Below are 26,681 nucleotides of genomic sequence, written 5' to 3'. Positions count from 1 at the left end.
CAAGCTTGACAGAAGTTATTTTATAAAGTTAAAGATGGTAAATTAGCATACAATTTCAGATTTGACTGGGATTGGGGTAGAAGGTAGAATGAGACTCAGAAGTTATCTCATTCAACCCGTATCCCAAGTATAAATCTTCTCCACAATATCTCCAGTACGTTGTTATCTTGTAAATTTTTCTCGTTGTTCTGAAAACTCCATCACTTTCCTACCAAACAGTTAATTCAATTTAGGGATAACTAATTGGGAAGATTTTTTTCCACTATTAAATGGGCTTGAAAAGTGCCCCCCCCCATTACATTATACTAGGAGTCCTAACAAATCCTTCCAAAGTCAAATAGAATATATTTAATCCCTCCTTCTACATGAAAATTTGTATTAAACTATTAATCATATATAAAGTATTTATTAAGCACTTACTATGTGTTAGGAAACTATGCTTAGGCACTAGAGATACAAGAAGTTTTCTGCCTTGAAAGAGCTTACATTATAATAAGGAAAGACAACACAGAAATGAGTGGGAAAATGGATGGTGTTGGAGGAGGGCACTAACGGGTTATGGTTTGAAAAGGGTCAGAAAGTGAAGTGCGGGACTACCTAGATCTAGGAAAGATAATGGAAAATTTGACCTATCAGAGTCCACTCTATTTCTGTCGGTGAAGTATAAGTTTGGTTTGGGGGGGAGGGCAGGGAATCAGGATGATGTCTAGAATGCAGATAAAATGTTTTGGAGATGGCAGGGAAGTGGATACCTTGAAACTTCTCTCTACCCATGTTTAATATACCTAGTTCATAGAGTAATATATTTCAAGGTGATAGAGCCTTTGGACATCATTTTACAAATGACAAATGACAAAAGTGAAATTCAGAGTATTAAGGGAACTGATTTGACCTAAGTCATGCAGGTAATAAATAAGAACAATGGGATTTGAACCCAGGTTATTTCACTTTACAACCAGTACTGTTTCCCCTATACCTTCTGCATGAACTCTAGTTCCTTCACCACTCTCTGTATACACATACTCTGGTCAGTCAATCTAAAATCTGATGAACTGGACATAATACTGAAGATATAGTCTGAAGAGGACAGTAAAATCAACCGTTACTTTTCTCTAGACATCAATGGTCTCATATTAACAAATCCAAAAGCGTCTTCTCAGTCCTCATCTTTCTTGACTTCTCTGCAGCCTTTACACTGCTTGCTACTCTCTTCTGGATTCTCTTTCTTTTCCAGTTTTATTTTGTTTTATTTTGTGACATTTCCTTGTTGTACACTTAACTGACTGCTGAATCTCTGTTACCTCTGCTGGATTTTCATTCAGGTCATGCCCACTAAATGCTTGACATCAAAACTCTAGGTCTTCATATTAACATTTTTCTTGACATATTTCTTCCATCCTGTCTCTCTGTGGTTGATTTTTAATTTCTTTTTTTTAGTTCAAGTGTAACTTAATATGTATTAAATTTCATCTTGTTTCCATCAGTTCAATCTTTATACTATTAAGACCTTTTTGGATCCCAGTGTTATCAGTCCCTTCCATTTTTGTATCATCTGCCAATCTGATAAGCATGCCATGCTATTTGTAATTGATAAATATTTTGTGCAGAACTGGGGTAGGTAGATAGATAATGATATATGAGCTTTTTTTTCTTTTGGTGAAAAAGACTGAACAAATATTCATAGCCAATCTTTTTGCAATAGCAAGGAATCAGACATTGAGGGGATACCTGTTAACTGGGGAATGACAAAAAAAGTTATGATTGTAATGGAATACTATTGTGCCATAAGAAATGAGGAAAAACCTGGGAAGATTTCTATGAACCGATGCAGGGTGAAGTGAGCAGAACTAGGAGAACATTATACACAGTGACAATAATATAGTAAGGGTGGTCAGCTGTGGAAGATCTAGCTATTCTTTTGTTTTTGTTTTTTTTTTGCATGTGAAAATGTGAATCTTTATTACATATAGTTTGGGTTTTTAAAGAGTATATTAATTTTTTGAAATGTTAGTGGGTATTAAATTTAACATAGTTACGCCAACACTGCCTCCCTTTTCTGTTCTCTTCTTAATATATAACTACACACACACACATACACACACACACACACACACACACACATATATAGATAATTTTTTTTTGGATCAGGCAATCAGTGTTAAGTGACTTGCCCAAGGTCACACAACTAGTAAGTGTCAAGTGGCTGAGGCTTTATTTGAACTCAGGTCCTCCTGATCCCAGGGCTGGTACTCTATCCACTGTGCCACCTAGCTGCCCCACTCATATCTTTTTAATGTTTAATTTATGTTCCTTTATTTTACTCTTTCTGTATTTGCTTCTTTGAGCCGTGTGTGTGTGGCGGGGGCTGTTTTTTGGGAGGCGCATATGCGATGTGTGTGACCATCATGATTTCAGATCTTGAAAAGTTCCTATTTTTTTTTTTCATTGACTCTTGGTGCACCCTGGTGTCCACTCTGAGAACATGCAGCTGATTTTAGCTAGGGATTAAAAAATACCTGGAATCTCTCTTTGGGGACACTACAAGGGAAGGTCTTTGAGTATAATATCGACTTTCAGCCTTGAGAGAGAACACACAAGAGGCCAATTCCACTTTAGGCTGCTGAAGGAAAAGACTCTGGGGGAGGAGCAGATGTCTCCATCAGGTCCCTATTCCCAGCTTGCTGCTATACAGACTGCTGGTGCTGGTGGTTCCCCTTGGATGAGATCCAGGACTCTCGGTCTCTCTCTGTCTCTCTGTCTCTGTCTCTCACTGTCTCTGTCTCTCTCTGTCTCTGTCTCTCTCTCTCTCTCTCTCTCTGTCTCTCTGTGTCTCCATCTCTGTCTCCTCCCAGGGGAAGAGCTCCTTCATTCTGTATTGTCTGGTATATATTCTCCTATGGATGCCTTCTCTGGTTTCTATTTTGCTACGATTTGGATAAATAGATTTCCTTGCTAAAAAAGAAAAAAAAAGATATAGCTCACATACAGCTGACATACAAATGTTACAATTTTCCTTAAGATGGATCTTCTCTCTGGCCATCCCCCATGACTGGAACAGTCTCCCTCCTGTGCTCCTGCTACTGACCTCTCCAGCTTCTTAAAGTCCCACCTTCTATAGGAAGCTTTCCCCAATTCCTCTCAATTCTTTTTTTTTCCTTTTTTTTTAAATTTATTTAACATATTTAGTTTTCAGCATTGATTTCCACAAGAGTTTGGATTACAAATTTTCTCCCCATTTCTACCCTCCCCCCCACTCCAAGATGGCATATATTCTGGTTGCCCTGTTCCCCAGTCAGCACTCCCCTCTGTCACCCCAGTCCCCTCCCATCCCCTTTTCCCTTCCTTTCTTGTAGGGCAAGATAAATTTTTATACCCCACTGCCTGTGTATCTTCTTTTCTTGTTGCATGCAAAAACATTTTTGTTTGTTTTTGAACATCTGTTTTTAAAACTTTGAGTTCCAAATTCTCTCCCCTCTTCCCTTCCCACCCACCCTCCCTAAGAAGTCAAGCAATTCAACATAGGCCACTTGTGTATCATTATGTATAACCCTTCCACAATACTCATGTTGTGAAAGACTAACTATATTTTGCTCCTTCCCAACCCATCCCCCTTTATTGAATTTTCTTCTTTGACCCTGTCCGCTTTTGAAAGTGTTTGTTTTTGACTACCTCCACCCCCATCTGCCCCTCCCCTCCATCATCCCCCCCATTTTTTTTTTATCTTCTTCCCTCTTCTTTCCTGTGGGGTAAGATTCCCAATTGGGTATGTATGGTATTCCCTCCTTAGGCCAAATCTGATGAGAGCAATGTTCACTCATTCCCCCCTCATCCACCCTCTCCCCTTCTCCCACAGAACTGCTTCCTCTTGCCACCTTTATGGGAGATAATCCATCCCATTCTATCTCTCCTTATCTCCCTCTCTCAATATGTTCCTCTCTCATCCCTTAATTTGATTTTATTTCTTTTAGATATCTTCCCTTCATCTTCAACTCACCCTGTGTCCGCTCTCTCCCTCTCTCTCTCTCTCCCTATACATATATATATATATATATATATACATATATATATATATATACATACACACATAGATATATACATAATACACATTCACCCATATATATACATAAACATATATGTATGCATATTCCCTTCAGCTACCCTAATACTGAGGTCTCATGAATCATACACATCATCTTTCCATGTAGGAATGTCAACAAAACAGTTCACCTTTAGTAAGTACCTTGCAATTTCTGTTTCTTGTTCTTTTTCTTGATTACCTTTTCATGCTTCCCTTGATTCTTGTGTTTGAAAGTCAAATTTTCTATTCAGTTCTGGTCTTTTCACTGAGAAAGCTTGAAAGTCCTCTATTTTATTGAAAATCTATATTTTGCCTTGGAGCATGATACTCAGTTTTGCTGGGTAGGTGATTCTAGGTTTTAATCCTAGCTCCATTGACCTCCGGAATATCGTATTCCAAGCCCTTGAATCTCTTAATGTAGAGGCTGCCAGATATTGGGTTATTCTGATTGGGTTTCCACAATACTCAAATTGTTTCTTTCTGGCTGCTTGCAGTATTTTCTCCTTCATCTGGGAGCTCTGGAATTTGGCGACAATATTCCTGGGAGATTTCTTTTTGGGATCTATTTGAGGAGGCGATCGATGGATTCTTTCAATTTCTATTTTGCCCTGTGGCTCTAGAATATCAGGGCAGTTCTCCTTCATAATTTCTTGAAAGATGATATCTAGGCTCTTTTTTTGATCATGGCTTTCAGGTAGTCCAATAATTTTTAAATTATCTCTCCTGGATCTATTTTCTAGGTCAGTGGTTTTTCCAAGGAGATATTTCACATTATCTTCCATTTTTTCATTCCTTTGGTTCTGTTTTATAATATCTTGATTTCTCATAAAATCGCTAGCTTCCACTTGCTCCAATCTAATTTTTAAATTAGTATTTTCTTCAGTGGTCTTTTGGACCTCCTTTTCCATTTGGCTAATTCTGCCTTTCAAGGCATTCTTCTCCTCATTGGCTTTTTAGCTCTCTTTTGCCATTTGAGTTAGTCTGTTTTTTAAGGTGTTGTTTTCTTCAGTGTATTTTTCAGTATTTTTTTGGGTCTCCTTTAGCAAGTCACTGACTTGTTTTTCATGGTTTTCTCTCATCCTTCTCATTTCTCTTCCCAATTTTTCCTCTACTTCTCTAACTTGCTTTTCCAAATTCTTTTTGAGCTCTTCCATGGCCTGGGACCAGTTCATGTTTTTCTTGGAGTCTTTTGGTGTAGGCTCTTGCACTTTATTGATTTCTTTAGGCTGTACGTTTTGGTCTTCTTTGTCAGCAAAGAAAGAATCCAAAGTCTGAGACTGAATCTCGGTGCGTTTTCGCTGCCTGGCCATATTCCCAGCCAACTAACTTGACCTTTGAGTTTTTCAGTGGAGTATGACTGCTTGTAGACTAGAGAGTTCTATGTTCCACATTTGGGGGGGAGGTGCCAGCTCTGGTACACCAGCACTGCTCCTTACCCAACCCCCAACCCGAACTGGGCTTAGATCTTCAGCAGGCTGTTGCACTCCTGCTCTGATCCGCCACTTAATTCCTCCCACCAGGTGGGCCTGGAGCCGGAAGTAACAACAGCTGTAGCTGACCCACCTCCGCTGCCCCTGGGGCTGGAAGCCGAACCCTGAACTCCTTCCACTCCCGCAGCTTTTCCCACTAACCTTCTCCGCAGTCTTTGGTGTTTGTGGGTTAAGGAGTCTGGTTGCTGCCACAGCTCACTGATTCAGGGCGCTAGGGCCCCCTCCACCCGACTTCTGGTGTGGATGGTCCACGCCATTCAGGCTGTGTTCTGCTCCACTCCATTCCCAGCTCCCTGCTCCGTGTGGGATAGACCTCACCCAGAGACCATCCAGGCTGTCCTGGGCTGGAGCCTTGCTTCCCTCTGCTGTTTTGTGGGTTCTGCCATTCTAGAATTGGTTCAGAGCCATTTTTTATAGGTTTTTGGAGGGACTCATTAGGAGCTCACACTAGTTCCTGCTTACCAGCTGCCATCTTGGCTCCGCCCCCCAGATCTAGCTATTCTGATCAATGTAATGATCCAAGACAATTCCAAGGGATCCATGATGAAAAATGCTATCCTCTTCCAGAGAGAGAACTGATTAACTTGGTGCAGATTGGAATATTCTTTTGACTATCTATTTTCTGGCTCTTTTTTTGCACAATGCCTAACACAGAAATATGTTTTACATGACTTCACATGTATAATTGATAGTATATTACTTGTCTTCTCAATGTGTGGGGGTGGGGTGTATATGAGGGAGAGAATTTTGAACTCAAAATCTGGGCTTGGGTATAAAATCAATATAAAGTTACAGTGTGACATGGCAACCAAAAAAGCTAAGGTACATTATAAAGAGTAAAAAGGATACTCTAGCTGTCCTCTACTCTGCTGATATCCTAATAAGCATGGTATCCACTTTGGGGTATAATATTTTAGTTTGAATATTGACAAATAGGAGTATGGAATTCTGAATAATTTCAAAATTCAGAATTTTGAAGAGCCCAAAGACCATTGGTGGTTGAAGAAACAGGGAGTATTTATCTTGGAAAAGAAAAGACTTGGGGAACATGATAATAATTTTCAAATTTATGAAAAACTGAGAGAGAGAAGTTAAAGATTCATTCTACTTGACCATAGGGGCCTGAAATTTGAACCACTGCTGCAAGATAGAGAGAGGCTTAATATCAGGAAAATCTTTCTAAAACTCAGAACTAGTAGAAAATGCTAAAATGCCAACTAGTGCCTTTCTTCTCAGTAGATTCTCAAGTAAGAAATTGTTCTAAATTTTGGTGGTCCATTTTGATTTTTCAAAACAGATGATAGGATACTGTTTCAGAGTCCATTTAAACTTTTCAGGACTTTCTAACACATGACACAATTTTAGGAAGTCATATCTTTAAAATATTAATATTTTCTATTATATTTTATGATTTCTATGAGCGTAAAAGGTTCTATAAGCAACTTGTATTGCTTTAAAAATAGTGTGGCATAGTGAAAAGAGTACTGGGCTTAGGAGCAAAAAGATTGGGTTTAAATTCCATTTCTCATAAGTCACTTTCCTCTGGCCCCTAGTTTTTCCATCTATAAAAGAAAGTTACTAAGATTTACACTAAACGTACTATGAAGAAAGGAATTTGAAAACCTTAAAAATTAATAAATTAATTATTTTTATTCATGAGTAAAACCTCTAGAATATCTTAAAGATTGTACAGATGTGTTCATTTTTTTTAATTGTTAGACTGTGAACAAAAATGGCCCTATGGATCACATTACCTTCACAGTGTGTTAATAAGGACCAAAACAAAACTCTTCCAAAAATGAAGGAATCCCAGTGCTACCTAATAAAAACAAAGAATTATACACTATTCTTCTTTTAAATACAGAAGTTCCAACCAGGCATGGGTCTGATTAACAATAGACACATGAATACTTCCATGGGAAGCTTTGGGTAATATCTCGTCATATAATCACTCTGAAGGGTGCAATTCAGAAAGTCTGAAAGAGGTGTTCAGAATTCATTTTTTAAAAAATTACATGAATCCAACATCAATAATATTATATTAATATGGCAATACTGGTGTATATATATATATATATATATATATATATATATATATATATATATATATATATATATATATCCTTTGCCAACTTGAAAATAAATGGCAAAAAAGGGTTATTTCTAAATATGATGAACAGTACCATCTTAAAAATAATGAGATTCCCTGCCTTCTTTTTTCTATATCACTGGGAAACAATGTTTTAACAAAATACAATTTAAATCAAATTTCATATGAGGAATATTAAATAATCCCACAAACACATAATTATCTTTTCAATTAATCATAATTCATTTCAACAACGCACTGTGCTAAACACTAGACTACCAGGATAGAAAATGACAGTCTTTTCCTTCAAGGAACTTAGAGCCTAGTGGGAAGAAATAGCCATATACAAAGCTAACTATAGTCAATCACCAAAGAAGTATTAATTAAGCACACTATGTCAGCTGCTATAGATAACAAAGAAAAAACAAACATATTCTTTAGATTCCTTATGGACACATTCTAATCTTATCCAAAGTCTCACTTCAAGAGGACTTTTCCAGTCCTTATTGATTTTAGCACCTATCCCTCTAAAACTACCCCCAATTTAACCTGTATAAAACTTGCCTTTGTATACAGTTGTTTTTATATTGTCTTCCCTATTATACTGTGAGCTCCTTGAGATGAGGGACTGTCTTTTGTTTGTTTATTTGGCCTTTCTTTGTATCCCCAGCATATAGCAATTATTTAGAACCTACAAAGGACTTAATAAATGCTAGTTGACTGACTGACACTCAGGGAACTTACATTCTAATAGGAACTAAAACATGTACGTGAATAAGTAAATACAAGATACATAAAAAATTGGTACGAAGAAGCCGCATAGAGGAAATGGTAGCTGGGAAGACTAGGAAAGGCCTCTTCAAGATGACATTGAAGGGAATCTTGAAAGAAACTAGGAATTCTGTTAGGGCTCCTTTAATAAAAATTTGAATATCATAAGTTCCCAAAGTGAGTCAAACAGAGAGTCCTAGACATTCAAGATAGATCACTTTCAAGAAGGAGTATGTGGAAGGCATCTGAGCTGGAAATCAAAGTAGTAATAGTAGGAGAAGTAGTAATAGCTAACGTTTATATAGTATAGCATGTACTTTATAATGTAGTATATATGTGTATGTATGTCTACGTATGTATATATGTATACATATATATGCACATAAATATTATGTCAAAGGTATGTAAATCCTTACACATTTATTCATTAATCCATCACAAACACCAAATATCCCCATTTTATAGATAAAGAAACTGAGGCTGAGAAGTAAAATAATGTTTATAGACAGAGTTGTAGATGGAATGCATTCTAAACATGAAGAGTAGTACTCCAGAAGGCAATCTGCTTTCCATTTAATTTCAGTCAGTTAATAATTTATTAAGTGCCTACTATATGTCAGGCATTGCGCCAAGGTCTGATGATACAAAGAAAGGCAACAGACAATTCCTGCTCTCAAGGAGCTCAACATATTATATGAAAATAACTATTTACAAACAACATATATATACAGGAAAAATTGGAGATAATCAACAGAGGGGAGACACTAAATTAAGGGGGGATCAGGAAAGGATTTTCATAGAAGGTACAATTTTAGCTAGGACTTGAAGGAAGCCAGAGAAGCCTATTCTCATGATTTCTATTCCAATTATACTAAACTGCTAACTGTTCCTTATCCATGTCATTCCATATCCTATATCCAATAGTTTTCCCATCTGCTCCCCATACAGGGAATGTACTTACCATTCAGATTTGTCTCATGGAATCCCTAACTTCTTTCTCAGCCCATTTCAAGTGCCATCTCCCACAGAAGGCCTTTCCCCACCTTTTCAGTTGCTAATAGTCTCTCTCTATCTCTCACTCTCACGTTCTCTCTCTCTCTCTCTCTCTCTTCCCCCATCTCTTCAAATTACTTAGTATATATTTACTTGTTTATATGAAAAATGCAACTGTTTCTACATCAATTCTTTACTTAATAAATTGCAGTAGCTCCTATAACCACCAGAATTAAATACAAACTCTGACATTTTAACTCTTACAACTTGGCTCCAATCAAACTTCCCAGACATTTCAAATTATGTATACCACAAAGTAACCTAACTGGCTCCTCAAGAATACAGACTATTTTTATTTCTTCTTTTTTGTCCCCAGAATCTAGCATGTTGTTTAGCATCTTATAGGTGTTTACTAAACATTTGGTTGAGGGAAAAAATAGCCTTAAGGTTTAAAACATACTACACAATCCATCCAGTGGTCACTAACCATAAGTCACCTAGCGGGTGAAAAAGATGGAAGTTACCTTCAAACTGTAATTGTAGCTGATCTGTAGCAATACCTTTCCTCCAGTCCCATAGTTTTGATGAATTATTTGAGTAAAGAGAACAAAGTTGACTGTATACTTCTCTCTTGTTTCTTTTTGGAGTCAAAAGTTTAGTCTCTTCTACCTCTGTCTTTTTCTACTTGCCAGATGTAGAATTAGTAATGTCAGCTTATCTGGATTGGAAATATGCATACATGAAAAGGGATAGTGTAATGACAAGCAAAGTGGGACTTTTTGCTGGTTTTTCTTTAGGGAGGGGGAAGGAAAAGTTATCTCTCAGGGGCCCTGCTCTAGGAACCTAATCAGCAAATACATAAGATCTCATACATTTTACCATGAATAAGGCTATGATAGTGGGTTCATGGACTCCAGAAGCATGGCTGCAGAAACCAGCCAGCAAACCAGGCTGGGAGAAAGCTGGGCGCCCAAAACAGGTTGAGATCCCCAGTCCTCCCAACACAGGACTGGAGTCTGTCGAAGCCACAAAAGGCAGCAGCGCAACGCCTCTGGCCATGAGACATCTACTCCTGAGGCTTGCAGCCCAAAGGTTTGAAACCGCCTTCTTGAGCTTCTGGGAGGACATAATGGCCATGTAAACAGCTGTAATCCCTCCCTGCCCCCCACCCAGAGAATTCCTCAGGAAAAAACTCTGGAATAGAGGAGATAGAAGTGGGGCTTCAGTGGCTGAGCAGTGGGAGTTCCTGAGTCCCAGAGAGGCAGAGCCAGCAGGGGTCAATGCCAGGAGCCCAGACATACTTTTGCACAGCCAGGGGAAGTGGCAGACAGCAGCACGGACAACAAACATATGAGACCACTGCTGAAGAACAACAGTGCTAGAGAGTAGCCTCAAGGGAAAAGGAGACTTCTGAAAGCCAGACCCACCCCCCACCTCAGGAAACTGAAGGCTATAATACACAAATCCAGTAAATACACTCACAATGCTCAGAACAAGAAACCTAGGACAAAGATCCCTGAGCCCCAAAACCAGAAATCCACTGTAAAGCCAGGAAAAAGGTAACCAACATGAAGAAAAACATGAAACAACTGAGGACCACTGATTCTTTTTATGGAGACAGGGATGATCAAAATACCAATTTGGAAGAGGGTAGCATTGACACTATACCCACATGTGATACCTCAAAAGGGAATATGAACTGGGTTCAAACCCAAAAAGCATTACTGAAAGAGCTAAAGAAGGATTTTAAAAATCAAATTAGGGAAGTAAAAGAAAAAAATGGAAAAAATGGGGAAAAAAAACACTCATGAAAACAAATCTTTAAGAAATAAAATCAGCAAAATGGCTATGAACATTCAGAATCTAGAGAAAATGACTCCCTGAAAGGTAAAGTCAATCAACTGGAAAAGGAGAATCAAAAGCAAAATTAAGACAGCAGCTCATTAAAAATTAGGATTGAGCAAGTGGAAGCTAATGACTCTATGAGGCATCGAGAAGAAATAAAACAAAATGTAAAGAATAAAAAATAGAAGAAAATATGAAATATCTGATTAGAAAAATTAACCTGGAAAACAGAATCAGGAGAGACAATCTAAGAATTATTGGTCTACCAGAAATCCACGATGAAAAAAAAGCATTGACGGTATCTTAGAGGAAATTATCAAAGATAACTGCCCAGAGGCCCTAGAACCAGAGCGTAAAATAGTCACTGAAAGAATCCACCCATCACCCCTTGAAAGAGACCCAAAATTGAAAACTCCAAGAAATATTATAGCTAAATTTCAGAATTACAAGGTAAAGGAGAAAATACTGCAAGCAGCCAAAAAGAAACAATTCAAATATTGTGGAACTATAGTCAGGCTCACGCAGGATCTCTCAGCTTCTACATTAAATGCAGGAGAAATTAGAATATGATATTCCGAAGGGTGAAGGAGCTTGGACTACAACCAATGATCAACTACCGAGCAAAACTGAGTATAATTTTTTAGCAAGGAGATGGACATTCAATGAAATAAGGGAATTCCAGACCTTCCTGATGAAAAGGCCAAACTCAATGGAAAATTTGATTTTGAAATACAAAACTCAAGAGAGGTATAAAAAGGTAAAGAGGGGGAAAAAAACCCACAAACCTTATTAATCAATAAGGGCAAATTATTTACATCTTTATATAGAATTTATGTCATCTTATGTATGTAATATATATGCATATATATGTCAACCTCGAGAATAGTACAGTTAATGTGACAATTGAAAGAGATACACATAGACTGTGGGTGTCTGTATAAAATAACTCATATGAGGACAAAAACACAATTAAGAGATGTAAAGGGACGATTTTGGGAGAAGAGGTAAGGAGGTAGTAGAAGAGGGTAAAATACATCAAATGAAGAGGCACAAAAACACATTATGGTAGAGGGAAAGAAGGGATGGAGAAGAGCAGTATTTGAGCTTTACTCTCACTGGATTTGGTTCGAGAAGGGAATAACATACCCTGATAAGTATAGAAATCTAACTTGTCCTACAGGCAGTAGGAGGGGAAAGGGGGAAAAAAGGGAGGGGGTGGTCAGAAGGGAGGGAAGAAGCAGCAAGTAGAAAATGGTAACATAAGGGAGGCAGAATAAGAGGGGGGTAAACTGAGGAAGGTGGCAGTAAAAAGAAAAATTTTGTTGAGGAGTGGAAGTGGAAAGGGAGAAATAAAAGCATAAACGGGGGAAATAGGATGCAGAAAAGGACTGAAATAGTAATCATAACTATGAATGTGAATGGGATGAACTCTGCCATAAAACGGAAGCAGATAGCAGAATGGATTAAAAGCCATAATCCTACAATGTTCTGTTTACAAGAAACACATTCAAAACAGGGGGATATACACAGGGTAAATTTAAAAGGCTGGAATAAAATATATTGGGCTTCAGCTAAAGTAAAAAAAAAATAGCAAGTGTAGCAATCCTAATCCCAGAAAAAACAAAAGGAGTATAGATCTAATTAAAAGAGGTAAGGGAGGACACTACATCCTGCTAAAAGGCACCATAAACAATGAAGCAATATCATTGTTTAATATATGTACCAAGTGGTATGGCATACTAATTCCTAGAGGAGAGGTTAAGGGAGTTACAGGAAGAAATAGCAAAACTATAATAATGGGAGACCTGAACCTCCCCCTCTCTGAACTAGATAAATCTAACCTCAAAATAAACAATAAAGAAGTTAGGGAGGTTAACAGAATTTTAGAAAAGGCAGACATGACAGACCTCTGGAGAAAACTGAATGGGGATAAAAAGGAATATACTTTTTTTCTCAGGGGTACATGGCACATACTCAAAAACTGACCGTGTACTAGGGCAAAAAAACCTCACAATCCAGTGCAGAAAGGCATAAGTAGTCAAAGCATCCTTTTCAGATCACAATGCAATAAAAACTACTTATTATAAAGAATCATGGAAAAATAAGCTAAACATTAATTGGAAAGTAAATAATCTAATTCTAAAGAATGAGGGGGCCAAAGATCATAGAAACAATTAATAACTTTATTCAAGAGAATGACAATAATGAGACAACACACCAAAACTTATGGGATGCAGCAAAAGCAGTTCTTCGGGGAAGTGTGATATCTCTAAATGCTTACATGAATAAAATAGAGAAAAAGGAGATCAATGAATTGGGCATGCAACTGAAAAAGCTAGAAAAAGAACAAATTGAAAACCCCCAATTAAATACCAAATTATAAATACTGAAAATCAAAGGAGAGATTAATAAAATTGAAATCAAGAAAATTACTGAATTAATAAATGAAACAAAGAGTTGGTTTTATGAAAAAACCAATAAAATTGATAAACCTTTGGTCAATATGCTTTAAAAAAAGAATGAAGAAAATCAAATTACCAGTACCAAAAATGAAAAGGGTGAATTCAACTCTAATGAAGAAGAAATTAAAACAATAATTAGGAATTGTTGCCCAATTGTATGCCCATAAATTTGACAACCTTAGGGATATGGATGAATTTCTACAAAAATATAAATTGCCCAGGTTAACAGAAGAGGAAGTAAAATTCCTAAATAACCCCATCTAAGAAAAAGAAATTGAGCAAGCCATCAATGAACTCCCTAGGAAAACATCTCCAGGGCCAGATGGTCTTACATGTGAATTTTATCAAACATTTAAAGAACAATTAATTCCTATACTTTATAGAACATTTGGGAAACTAGGTGAAGAAGGAGCCCTACCAAATTCTATTTATGACACAAATATGTTACTAATACACAAACCAGGAAGAGTCAAAACAGAGAAAGAAAATTATAGACCAATTTCCCTAATGAATATTCATGCAAAAATTTTAAATAAAATATTAGCAAAAAGATTGCAGCAACTTATCATGAGAACAATACACTACAACCAGGTAGGATTTATTCCAGGAATGCAAGGCTGGTTCAATATTAGGAAAACTATCAGCATAATTGATCATATCAACAACAAAACTATCAGAAACCATATGATCATTTCAATAGATGCAGAAAAAGCCTTTGACAAAATACAACACCCATTCCTATTGAAAACACTAGAAAGCATAGAAATAAATGGAGCCTTCCCTAAAATTATAAATAGCATGTATCTAAAACCATCCACAAGCATTATTTATAATGGGAATAAGCTAGATGTGTTTCCAATAAGATCAGGGTGTGAAACAAGGATGTCAATTATCATCCCTACTATTCAATTTGTTACTAGAAATCTTAGCTGCAGCAATAAGAGAAGAAAAAGAAATTGAAGGAATTAGAATAGGCAAAGTAGAAACTAAATTTTCACTTTTTGCAGATGATATGATGATTTACTTAGAGAATCCTAGAGAATCAAGTGAAAAAACTACTTGAAATAATAAACAACTTTAGCAAAATTGCAGGATATAAAATAAACCCACATAAATCCTTGGCATTCCTATACAGTACTAACCAAGCCCAACAGCAAGAGATAGAAAGAGAAATTCCATTCAAAATTACTGTAGACACTATAAAATATTTGGGAGACTATCTGCCAAGACAAACCCAGGGCCTATATGAACATAATTATGAAACATTTTTCACGTGAATAAAGTCAGAGCTAAATAAATGGAAAAATATCAGTTTCTCATGGTTAGGCGGAGCTAATATAATAAAAATAACAATTTTACCTAAATTATTTTATCTATTCAGTGTCATACCAATCGAACTACCAAAAAATCATTTTACAGAGCTGGATAAAATAATAACAAAATTCATCTGGAAGAACAGGAGGTCTAGAATATCTAGGAAATTAATGAAAAGAAATGCTAGGGAAGGTGGCGTAGCCATACCATATATTAAACTGTATTATAGAGCAGCAGTCATCAAAACTACCTGGTACTGGCTGAGAAACTGGAATAGGATACGTACATAAGAGGCAGTAGTCAAAGACTATATAAATCTACTCTTTGATAAACCCAAAGAATCCAGCTTCTGGGCTAAAAATTCACTATTTCACAAAACCACTGGGAAATTGGAAAATGGTAGGGCAGAAACTGGGCATAGACCAACATCTTACACCATATACCAAAATAAAGTCAAAATGGGACCATGATTTAGGAATAAAGGCAATAAGCCAACTATAAGCAATTTGGGAGAGCAAGGAATAGTTTACCTATCAGATTTGTGGAAAAGAAAAGAATTCATGATACAAGAAGAGAGAGCATTACAAAATACAAAACAGATAATTTTGATTATGTTAAATTGACATGTTTTTTATAAAAAAGCCAGTGCAACAAAGATGAGGAGGGAAGCAGAACATTGGGAGAAAATCTTTATGACCAGTGTCTCTGATAAAGGCCTCATCTCTAAAATATACAGGAAACTGAGGCAAATTTATAGGAATACAAGTCATTCCCCAATTGAGAAATGGTCAAAGGAGATGAACAGGCAGTTTTCAGAGGAAGAAATTAAAGATATCTACAGGCATATGAAAAAATGCTCAAAATCACTACTGATTAGAGAAATGCAAATCAAAGCAACTCTTAGGTACCACATCTCTCCTGTCAGATTGGCTAAAATGACAAAATAGGAAAATTATAAATGCTGGAAAGGATGTGGGAAAATTGGAAATTTCTTACATTGTTGGTGGAGCTGTGAACTGACCCAGCCATTCTGGAGAGCACTTTGGAACTATGCCCAAAGGGTTATAAAAACGTTCATACCCTTTGACCCAGCAATACTACTTCTAGGGTCATATCCCAAAGAGATCACATAAGTGGGAAAAGGACCCATATGTACAAAAATATTTGTAGCGGTTCTTTTTGTAGTAGCAAAGAATTGGAAATCAAGGGGATGCCCATCAACTGGGGAATAGCTGAACAAGTTGTAGCATATGAAGGTAATGGAATACTATTGTGCTATAAGAAATGGAGATGATGTGGACTTCATAATAACCTGGAAAAACCTATACAACATAATGCTGAGTGAGCAGAGCAGAACCAGGAGAACATTATAAACAACCACAGATATATGGATTCTATGATGACTAACCCTAATAGATTGTGCTCTTCTCAGCAATACAAGGTTCAAAGACAACTCCAAAGGACTCATGATGGAGAGAGCTATCTACACCCAAAGGAAAAACGATGGAGTCTGAATGCAGATTGAGGCACACTTTATGCTTGCCTTTCCCCCCCCTTTTTTTCTCTTTTTTTGGGGGGGGTTGTTTCTTCTTTCTCATAATTCATTCCATTGGTCATAATTCTTCTTTACAACTTGACTATTGTGTAAATAAGTTCAATGTGAAGTTATATGTAGAAGATATATCAGATTCCATGCCATCTCGGGGAAGGAGGGAGGAGGGGGGGAAGAAAATCTGGAACTCAAAAGTATGTGGAATTGAGTGCTGTAAACTAAAAATTAAAAATCTTAATTATAAAAAAAGTCACAAGCCACTCAGAGGGAATGTGATCTTGTACTATTAATAGATGGAAGTTTGTATCTGGGGGAAAAGCTCTGAGGACAATCCTCCTGAATTAGTTTTCCCATTGTGCTCCTTTTGAAAAGACACATTTATCCCCTGAGTTTGGCTATGAGGTTGAATTAACACTGCATAGCTGGAGTCTCAATCAAAATTGAGATGACTGTATTTGAAGGATAACAGTGCATATTTACCTATTCTTTTTGGCCTTTGTTTGTTTAACTTTTGTGCTAGATTTGTGTCTTCCAGCCTTAAGTACCCTCCACTTTCAGATGACCGACTGCTTAAGGTGGACATCACCCTCTGTCCACAACTGTGATATGTCATCCCTGGACTTGGAGTCAATCAAGTTCCAGATACCAGCTTGCTCTTGACCTCTTGGGGCAAGGGCAGCTCTATGTCCAATTTCAGCAGGAAGATACTATGGAGGATGAGACCTTTGCCCCTTACCCCAAGATTTCGAGCCCCATTTGTTCAATGGGGGAATGATGATATTGTTCTGTATACTTATTTTGTGTTATACCTGTTATAATGCTATATTGTTATGGTATTATTGACACCAGTTATACCAAAATTCCCATTCACCTATGTAATGGATACAAAAGATCTAGGGGCCAAAGAGTGAGCCATATGGCCACATTGGTAATGAGGTGTTATGTTAAGTATTTTGTAAATGTGAAGCTCCTGATGTGTTTATTTTGTGGGAATTTTATTGTGCTTAAGAACACAAGTTGCCCATGTAACAGACCTAAAAGATCTTGGGGTGGAAAATCATGATTAAAGATCTTCCCAGACCATTTAATAGGCCTCAGGTGGAGCTAGTTAAGGGAAGCTTGATTGGGGAGACTTCTTAGTAGGAAGGCCCACACCCTTTTGCTAAGTAGGTACTAAGTCCCAGGCCCACACTCTTTTGTTGATTAGCTGTGAAGCCATGGAACCAGAAGGGGTATATATACCCTGAGGGTAGGCATTAAGAGAAAGAGATAGAGAGATAGAGAGAGAAGAAGAAGAGAGAACCTCGAGAGACTGGGAACTGCAAGAGACAGAACCACAGAGAGAAATGCAAGGGCTTTCAGAACTTTGAGAGGAGAGGACACAAGCAAGCAGACAGGATTTGTGAGTAAGTGTTTATGGGAAGGCCCTAGCAGAGAGGAAGTTTACAGGATAGCTTGGCTCCTTGCTGTGACATTGTGTTTTAATTTCCTTGTTACACCGAAGTGGACTTACTGGTTTTTGTATACGATTACTGTTATGTGGAATTGGGGTTACTGCTTTGCAGATTTTTATCCTCTGGTATCTGAACAAATGTTTTACTTCTTCTGCCTTTTATATAGCGAGTCCCTTATATTTTGCGATTCTAAACTATACAGGCATGTTTATGGTCACCATGGATATCATGAATCTTGCCTTACTGTTACAGATAAGGAAGGAACTTTCTTTTTGAAAATTTCTATTTGCTGGCCCCAAATTCCTTACTTCATTGCCTTAGATGATTGTGCGTGTGTGTGTGTGTGTGTGTGTGTGTCTAATTTTTCAGGTATATGGTCTTTTTGGAGGGAAAGAGAATAGGACCCAAAGCTTTGGGAGGATAATCATTTGTAATTATTTAATGCTGAAAATATACATAATTACTAATTTAGCAATTCAGATTCATTGTTTCTTTTTTTTTCCTTTTCATTTTCCAAAATACTTACTGGTATAAACAAGTTGAAATCCTTCATCAGTACCTTCCGAATCAGAATTAAATTCTAGCCATAATTGATTTGACGTACTACTGAGTGTCAGTCCTCTCATCGATGCACCAGTAAAAGCACCCAGGAGGTGGGTTGTTTTATCTTTTCCATCATATATCTGTAAAATACATACATACATATATACTGAAAATTAGACTGAGAAATTATAAACACAAAACACATTTTCTATATCCATTAAGAAAGTAGTATCACCAAAATGTTATGTTTTCCCTAAAGCAAGCTACTTTGCAGGAACATTTCTTCTAAAGTGCAGCTAAAATATATTCTGGGTTTTGGGTGATTTTTTTTGAATGTCAGAACATTCAGTGTTCTCTGGGTATATGTTTCTTAGGGCTCATTTTAAAATCCCAAGTTTAGACTTGACAGTAATTTTTAAAAGCTAATTCAACCCACTAACAGTATTTATTTTTATTAGATTTTGTTCTCTCCAGAGTTATTTCCTGACAGTAATTCAGAGAAGCACAGTACCACTTTATGGCCACTAAGTTATCATGGAATACAATAATGGACTAATTCCTAACATTCCAAGTGAATAGCTTGGCTATGAGAGAACCTAAAATAATGAGAAAAAGATGAATGAATGAATCAAAGAGTTTTTATTAAGCCCTTAATTTTGCTAAGTACAGATAAATTTCTGTTTTTAAATCAATTATTGTCATTATTCTTAAAATAAACTATGAAAATATGATCAGTGTGATTTCATGGTTAAAGTATCCCCCATACTCCAAACATGACCTTTTTATCTAACTTGACCTTAATTCAGAAAGAAGTACTACCTTTGAGAAAATGCCACTTTAGTGTCGATGAAATTAAAATCCACAAGATATTCATGTCTGCAGTGAATACAAATGCTTAATGTTGTTCATAATAATGTATACTTGATTTATATGAACTGATACACTGAGAGACAAACTACTTTAACAAAGACTCATTGGGTTCAACTCATAAGGAAGTCTGCTATAGGATTAGTAAAGATGGATAATTTTCTGGATTCTATTGTTTTTACAATGGTATGGAGTCATTGACAAGAAATTAGATTTATTCTGGTTAAATGGTTTCTGATATCCTAAGTTCAGGCCTATGTATGACTTCTAGTAATGACCTTCAATAGTTTCCCAAGTAAGGAAGGAAAATTTTTAAATTAAGAAAAGAAATGATATATGTTCCATAATCTCAGGGAAAGTGATGAGAAAGGTGGCATGCTGAAGTGGAATTAGACTTGTCCTATTTTGTTCCTGAGACCAGAAATAACAATACTTAGTGGAAGATGCAAAAAGGCAAATTTAGGATTGATGCCAGGGCCAAGCAACAGTAGCAGCAACAGCAACAGCAACTACAACTTCCTGACAATGAGAGCTCTCCTAAAGTAGCCTGGGCTGCCCTCCAGGAAGTAGCTGATTCCTCATAGCCTGACATCCTCAAATGAAGGTGACAAGACTCTTTGACACCTTATAGAGAGGATTCTTGTTCAGGTAAAGATTGAGACCAAACAGTCTCTGAAGCCCCTTTTAATTTTGAAATTCTGTGTTCTCATACTTCAATGCTAATTTTTTTTATCACATATGCTCATCCAAGTTTATGTTTAACTCTTCAAAGACACAACTAAGAGAAATCTTTACATTATTTCATGAAACTTGATTTTAGAAAAGTGAATTATAACCTTTTCCCCACTGTTTTTTAACAAAAGAAGAAAAATGACAAATCAATGTGACTCTTAACTATGAAGAAGCAGAGAGATAAATTAATAAAAAAATATTTACTCAGTATTTATTTAGCATGTATTTTTTTTTACAAAAACCAGTGAGAAATTTAAAGACAATAAGCCTTGTTATATGTCTCCTTATGTCCTTATTTTTGCTTTTAATAGCATTATCACTGGAATCAGACCCCCCACACACAAAATTCTGTCTGTTATTGTTTTTGTCCTAGGAACAAACATTTTAAAGGAATAGGAACTAGACACATGGGTATGGCTACAAGTATGTTAATAGATTTAGGTTAGTTTTCAGTAATTACACTCTTCCAAATAATGTCATAAAATGGTATTATGCCTCTCAATTATAGATTTAGCATTTAGATAAATTAACAGGAGAAACATATATGCAAAGTCTCTTAGGGTCAGGCAAAATATTGTCATTTTAGTGCAAAATATACATATTAACTGGAATTACAATCAAGCAGAATGAAAATGGTTATTTTATTTTACCTGAAAATTAGCTAACATATATGTTTTATAATATATAAATTTATGTAATTGTTCTCTTAAAGGTGGTAAATGAAAGATAATTTTGTTTATGTTATTCTGATACAGGTAGCATAATGGAGCCAGAATGACCTGGGTTTAAGTCATGAATCTGACTTATACTGGCTGTATTACCCTTACCCTGGGAAGTCATTTTATTTCTCAAGGCCTAGTAAATCTTTAAGAGTATTATTATATTGCAGAGAAGGTGCTTAAATTCATTGGTATAGTGAGTTACCTCATCTGGGAAGCAACAACATTATAGTTCCAATCCTTATCTCTATTCTAGAAAATATTTCAATTATTTAAAAACATAACTAATTTAAAATTTCCCATTAAAATAGAGAAAATATCAAAATACAGACTATATGTTTCTTTTTTCACTCTATTAAACCTCCATAAAAAATTAATCCTAAACATACTATTCAGTTTGTCACTGAAGACCTAAATTAAACTTACTATCTCACAGGGCTTTTCTACATTCTTTCATGCAACAACATTTAATTGCCTGCAAAATCCTGAAGACTATAAGACTGTAATAGCTGGTAAGTTATTATTTATCCCATTACTAATAATAAGCACATACAATGAGCAAGAGCTAATTTGCCTTAATAAACAGAGAGATTAAATTATTCACCAAGTAAACAAATGCAAACAAATGATATATTGTCAAGTAAACACTCTGGGCCCCTAATTCACTATTTCAAAACAGATGAGCTATAAATGTCTTTATCTCTCCCTTCAAAGGAATTGCCAGATACCACTCACCCTTTTCTTGGGCACTGCCAACATTATTTGCCTCCATATAGAATCCATCATCTCCGTATTCTAATGCACTGTAGTAAATCTTTGTCATATTTGTCCCTCGATAAGTCATAAATAGACAGTAATCAGAATGACGAAGAAGGAAAACTAAGGAATTTTCATTACTGATGATTTGTCCTATGATCCATAATGAGTCAATAAATATGTGTTAAGCACCTATTATGTTCTAGGCATAGTGCTAAGTGATAGGGACACTGATATCTATAACATGTATGGCAAAGGAGCTTTTTCTATTCCTGAGAGAAAAGAATAAAAATATCTTGATTTATTGAAGACTTCCTCATTCAAAGCCAGGAACATATGAAAGATGTAGTAAGATATTTAAAGCAAGGAGAGAAGAAAAGAGTCAAAGAAGAAAAGGTTAAGGGGAACAGGGAGAGGTGTGGAAAGTGGAAAGGAGGAAGGGAAATGGTGATGAGAAGATAGTGGAATTCAATCATTAGACCTATCTGAAATGCAGTAAGCGGTCTTTGTCCTTCCATTGGGCAGCTAGGTGGCACAGTGGACAGACGACCTCCCCTGAAGTCAGCAAGGATCTGAGTTCAAAATTTGGCCTCTGACACTTATTAGCTGTGTAACCTTGGGCAAGTCACTTAGTCCTCTTTATTTTAGTTCCCCATGTATAAAATCAGCTGGAGAAGGAAATGGTAAACCACTCTAATATCTGTGACAAGAAAATCCCAGATGGTATTAAGAAGCTGAAAATCACTGAACAAAAACATAATCCTTCCATTAACAAAAATTAAGCTTTCCAAAGTTCAGTTCCCTCAATTGTCAACTCATATATCTGAGATCCAGAAATTGCTAAATATTATGGTTTTGTGAGTTTAAGCCCTTCCAGTTGGGGAGAAACAAGAAAACTGATCAAGGTAAAAAAAAGGAAAATCGAGTATATTACATGTTCTTAATATTCTCATGCACTAGAGAAAAATGGACATGATACAAAACTTCTCACACCTCTTCTAGCACCTTTCCCTTGGCCTCCCAGTGATCTAAAATTATTCTCTTGAAATGCCTATGTATAGTCTGCCTGCTTTCAAAATGCCCACGGTTCCAAAATTATTTCTCCCATCTAGCCTCCCATTTTCAGTGAGCAGATCTGCATTAGGTTTTAGGAGTAGAAAAGTAAGTGAATTAAGTGAATCCTGGTTGATTGATTGGTGGTTGTCCTTAGTTCTCAGAGAACCAAAATGATATCACTATGTTAAAGTCAAGTTACAGTACATCCAACTGTGTCAAATCAAACCAATATGACCTTGGAACGTTCTACCACAGGTCAGGCACAAATAGTCCATGGGAACATTTGGGGTGGATTCTCTGACAGGCTGGCCACATTGTTCAAATGCAAAATTTATGCTTGCTAAAAAGACTGTTTTATGGAAAACTCACACAGGGCAAGCATCCACATGGTGGTCAGAAGAAGCAATATAAGAATACTCTCAAAGTCTCTCCTAAGAACTTTGGAATTAATTGTGTGACATGGAAGACACTGGCACAGGACCACTCAGCATGGCATACCCTCATCAGAGGGGCTGTGCTCTATGAGCAAAGCAGAATTGAAGCAGCTCAAAAGAAATGAGAGATTCGCAAGTGAATCCTAAGTTTTGATACTCTGTCTCAACTTCTCACAGATATCTGAATTTGAAAAGATGTTTGAATGAATAGCTTATGAAATGAATCCTTAAATGTTGAAATCTAGATACAGTATAAAAAGTAAAAAAAAATCAGGCACTATAAGCAAAATCTTCCTGCAATTTTGCCCCTAAATATACATACATACATATATATACACATATATTTTACTGCTACTGTTAATATGTTGTCCTTATCCTTCATGTAGTTGCTACTACTACTACTACTACTACTACTACTACTACTACTACTACTACTACTACTACTACTGCTACTGTTATGATGTTCAGTGACAACAAACAGTTTAATTTCATGGTTCCATTTTAGCTATGATTTCATTTATTGCGACTTGATTGTCTATCCAATATCACCATAATCTTACTTTCAGATCTTTGAATAAGGGAAGAATTTATGACCAAACAAGAGATAGACAGCATTATGTGATGCAAAGTGGATAATTTTGATTATATTAAATTAAAAAGGTTTCGTTGAAGTAAAACTACTGCAACCAGGATTAGAAGGAAAGCTTTCTAGCTGGGGAATATTTTTTTTAACAGCAACTGATAAAGGTCTTGTTTCTCAAATATACAGAAAATCAAGTCATATTTATAAGAATACAAGTCATTCCCCAACTGATAAATAGTCAAAGGCTATGAACAGGCAGTTTTCAGATGAAATCAAAACTATATTTATATAAAAAATCCTTTAAATCACTATAGATTAGGGCAATGGAAATTAAAACTACACTTGAGGTAACATAACACCTCACAGCTATCAGATTGGCTAATATGACAGAAAAGGAAAATGATAAATGTTGGAGATATTGGAACTATGCCAAAGGGCTACGGAACTGTACATACCCTTTAATTCAGCAATGCCACTGCTAGGTCTGCATCCCAAAGAGATTAACAAAAAGGGAAAAATCTCTTTTTGTACAAAAATATTTATGAAATCATATTTTGTGGTGGAAAAAATGGAAATTGAGGAGATGTACATCAGTTGGGGAGAAGATGAAAAAGTTATTGTATATGATTGTGATGGAATACTACTGCGCTATCAAAAATGATGAGCACAACAGTTTCTTAAAAACGTGGAAAGACTTACATGAACTGATGCAAAGTGAAGTGAACAGAACCATTGCACATAGTAACAGCAATACTGTAATGATAATCAGCTATGAAAGACTTAGCTAATCTGATAAATAAAATGATTCCAAATTCAAAAGGATTCATGAAGAAAAATACTATCCACCTCCAGAGAATCAATGGAGTATGAATGCAGATTGAAGCATTCTATTTTTCACTTCATTTTTGCGGCCTTTGTTTGATCTGTGTTTTCTTTTACAAAATGACTAATACGAAAATATGTTTTGTGTGATTGCACATATATAAGCTATATCAAATTCCTTACTGTCTTGGGGGGTGGATCAGGGAGGGAAGGAAAAAAATTGGAACACAAAATTTAAAAACAAAAAACTGTTCAAAATTTTTTTACATGTAATTCATTTTATCTGCCTAGGTCAACTCATTACACGCATCCTTGATTCCATTCCTTCCTCCCTCCCTCTCTCTCTCTCTCTTCTCTCTCTCTCTCTCTGTGTCTCTCCCTCTGTCTCTCTCTCTCTCTCCCTCCCTCCCTCCCTCGCTCTCTCTCTCAACACAAGTTTGCAGTGTGGCTGTAGTATTTATGTGATCGAAGATCTTCCCCACCCATTCAATAGGCCTCAGGTGGGCCTAGTGGTAAAGCTTGATTATATCTTTGTTTGTAAGCAGGCCTAAAGCCCCTACATACTAGGTAGTCTATGTGGGCATGAAACCCTCAGGACCCTAAGGGGACTTGCTAAGAACAGAGCCAATGGTATGTGCACTAAGTTCTAGTCAATCATGAATTCAGCCAATCAGAGACCTGAGTTCTAGCCAATCAGATGCGGGCTAGGACTATATAAAAAGAGAGCCCAGAACTGAAAGCAGCAGAACTGGGAGCAGCGGAACAGAGAGCAGCAGGATTCAGAAGCAGATATCAAGAAGACATTGAGGCAGCAGACATTGAGGGAGAGACAGCATCAAGAGAGACTGCAGAGCAGAGAGTACAGAACAAGAGAGTTGTGGAGATCAAAAAGCAGAATCTGCAGAGAGCTACAGGAATCAGAATTCAGCCCAAGGAGAAGGATCAGGAACTCAGAGTCTACAGAGCTGCAGAGAGAGTGCTGAGGGGAGAGTTAGGATTCGTGAGTGATTGTTTACAGGAAGGCTCTGGGGTAGGTGGGGGGGGGGGGGGAGAAGGTTACAGGATGACTTGGTTCCTTGCTATAATACCGTGTTATAATTTCCTTGTTACTGTATTGAGGTGGACTTATTGGTTTTGGAATAAAACTGCTACTATAACGAATTGGGGGTACAGGTTCTCAGATTTGATCTCTGGAGTCTAAATAAATGTTATACTTCTTCTACCTTCTACATAGAGTTTTTTTCATACTCTGCATTTCCGAACCATTCAGGCATGTTCATAGTCATCCTCGAGGTCATGAATCTTGCCTTACTGATATAGTGGCTGGTATTCTATTAGGTATTTCAATGGTCTTGTTCACCATATCATTGTAAAGTAAAGAGCTCCTAATGTATTTATCACATCTTTTCATTATTTGCCTTTAAAATTCAAGTTTTGTGTGGCAATTATGCCCCCAAAGTGTAGAGTAAGTCCTTCAGGATCTAAGATGATGTCAAGACCTTGCTAGTCGTTGGCATCTTCTGACAGCAGTGACTAAAGTCCCATCAATCTCTCCCTTGGTTTTCAGAGGGCAGTCAAGGTAGAGAGACTTACAGCAATATAATATATAGTACAATGCCCTCACACCACCATCTAACAGAGTAGAAAGTAAGATTTCTTTAAAAGTGTTTTAGTTTTAAGAATTTTATTTGCTGTATAGTATTTATGGTACTAAAGACTTCATGTGTTATAAAAGTGAATATTGTTTGAAGTCAATGTTTTTATTGAGATGTTAGCACAAAAGGTCACAGAATTCTAGGGAATTCCTAGTAAGAAAAAATATGTTGTATGTTAACCAATTTTATTTTGTTTACTGCATTTCATGGGTTATTTCATGGTTACTGTGTTAGGGAAAGTACCTATTATTAGAAGTTATGCTTTATTATAAACAACTATATGCATAAAAAGTATTTTCTGTAATCTCTAACAAAAGATCCCTAGTTTCCTATAGGTTCAATATATCAGGATACATATTTTTTACTTTTGTTCCATATTTCTAGGAATAATAGCCTATGAAAGTTGAAGACTGACTGTATATGGTGAATGCTGGGGATACAATGAAAGGAATAAGACAATCCAAGC

The 26,681-nt window shown here is 36.5% G+C and overlaps 1 protein-coding gene across 3 annotated transcripts in view; it reads right to left on the bottom strand.

Annotated features, from left to right (window-relative positions):
- Positions 1-26,681, bottom strand: part of CSMD3 (CUB and Sushi multiple domains 3) — a 1,625,828-nt gene that overhangs the window by 393,295 nt on the left and 1,205,852 nt on the right. For all 3 annotated transcript variants that reach the window (XM_036758935.1, XM_036758944.1, XM_036758952.1), the window contains one exon: positions 18,575-18,731. In XM_036758935.1, the coding sequence (XP_036614830.1) occupies positions 18,575-18,731 (157 nt within the window). The remainder of the gene's footprint in view (positions 1-18,574; positions 18,732-26,681) is intronic.

The sequence above is a fragment of the Trichosurus vulpecula genome, chromosome 1 (assembly GCF_011100635.1).
Source record: "Trichosurus vulpecula isolate mTriVul1 chromosome 1, mTriVul1.pri, whole genome shotgun sequence".
Classification (NCBI taxonomy): Eukaryota; Metazoa; Chordata; class Mammalia; order Diprotodontia; family Phalangeridae; genus Trichosurus; species Trichosurus vulpecula.
The sequence above is the reverse complement of the archived record's forward strand: the minus strand, read 5'-3'. Positions and strand labels throughout refer to the sequence as shown.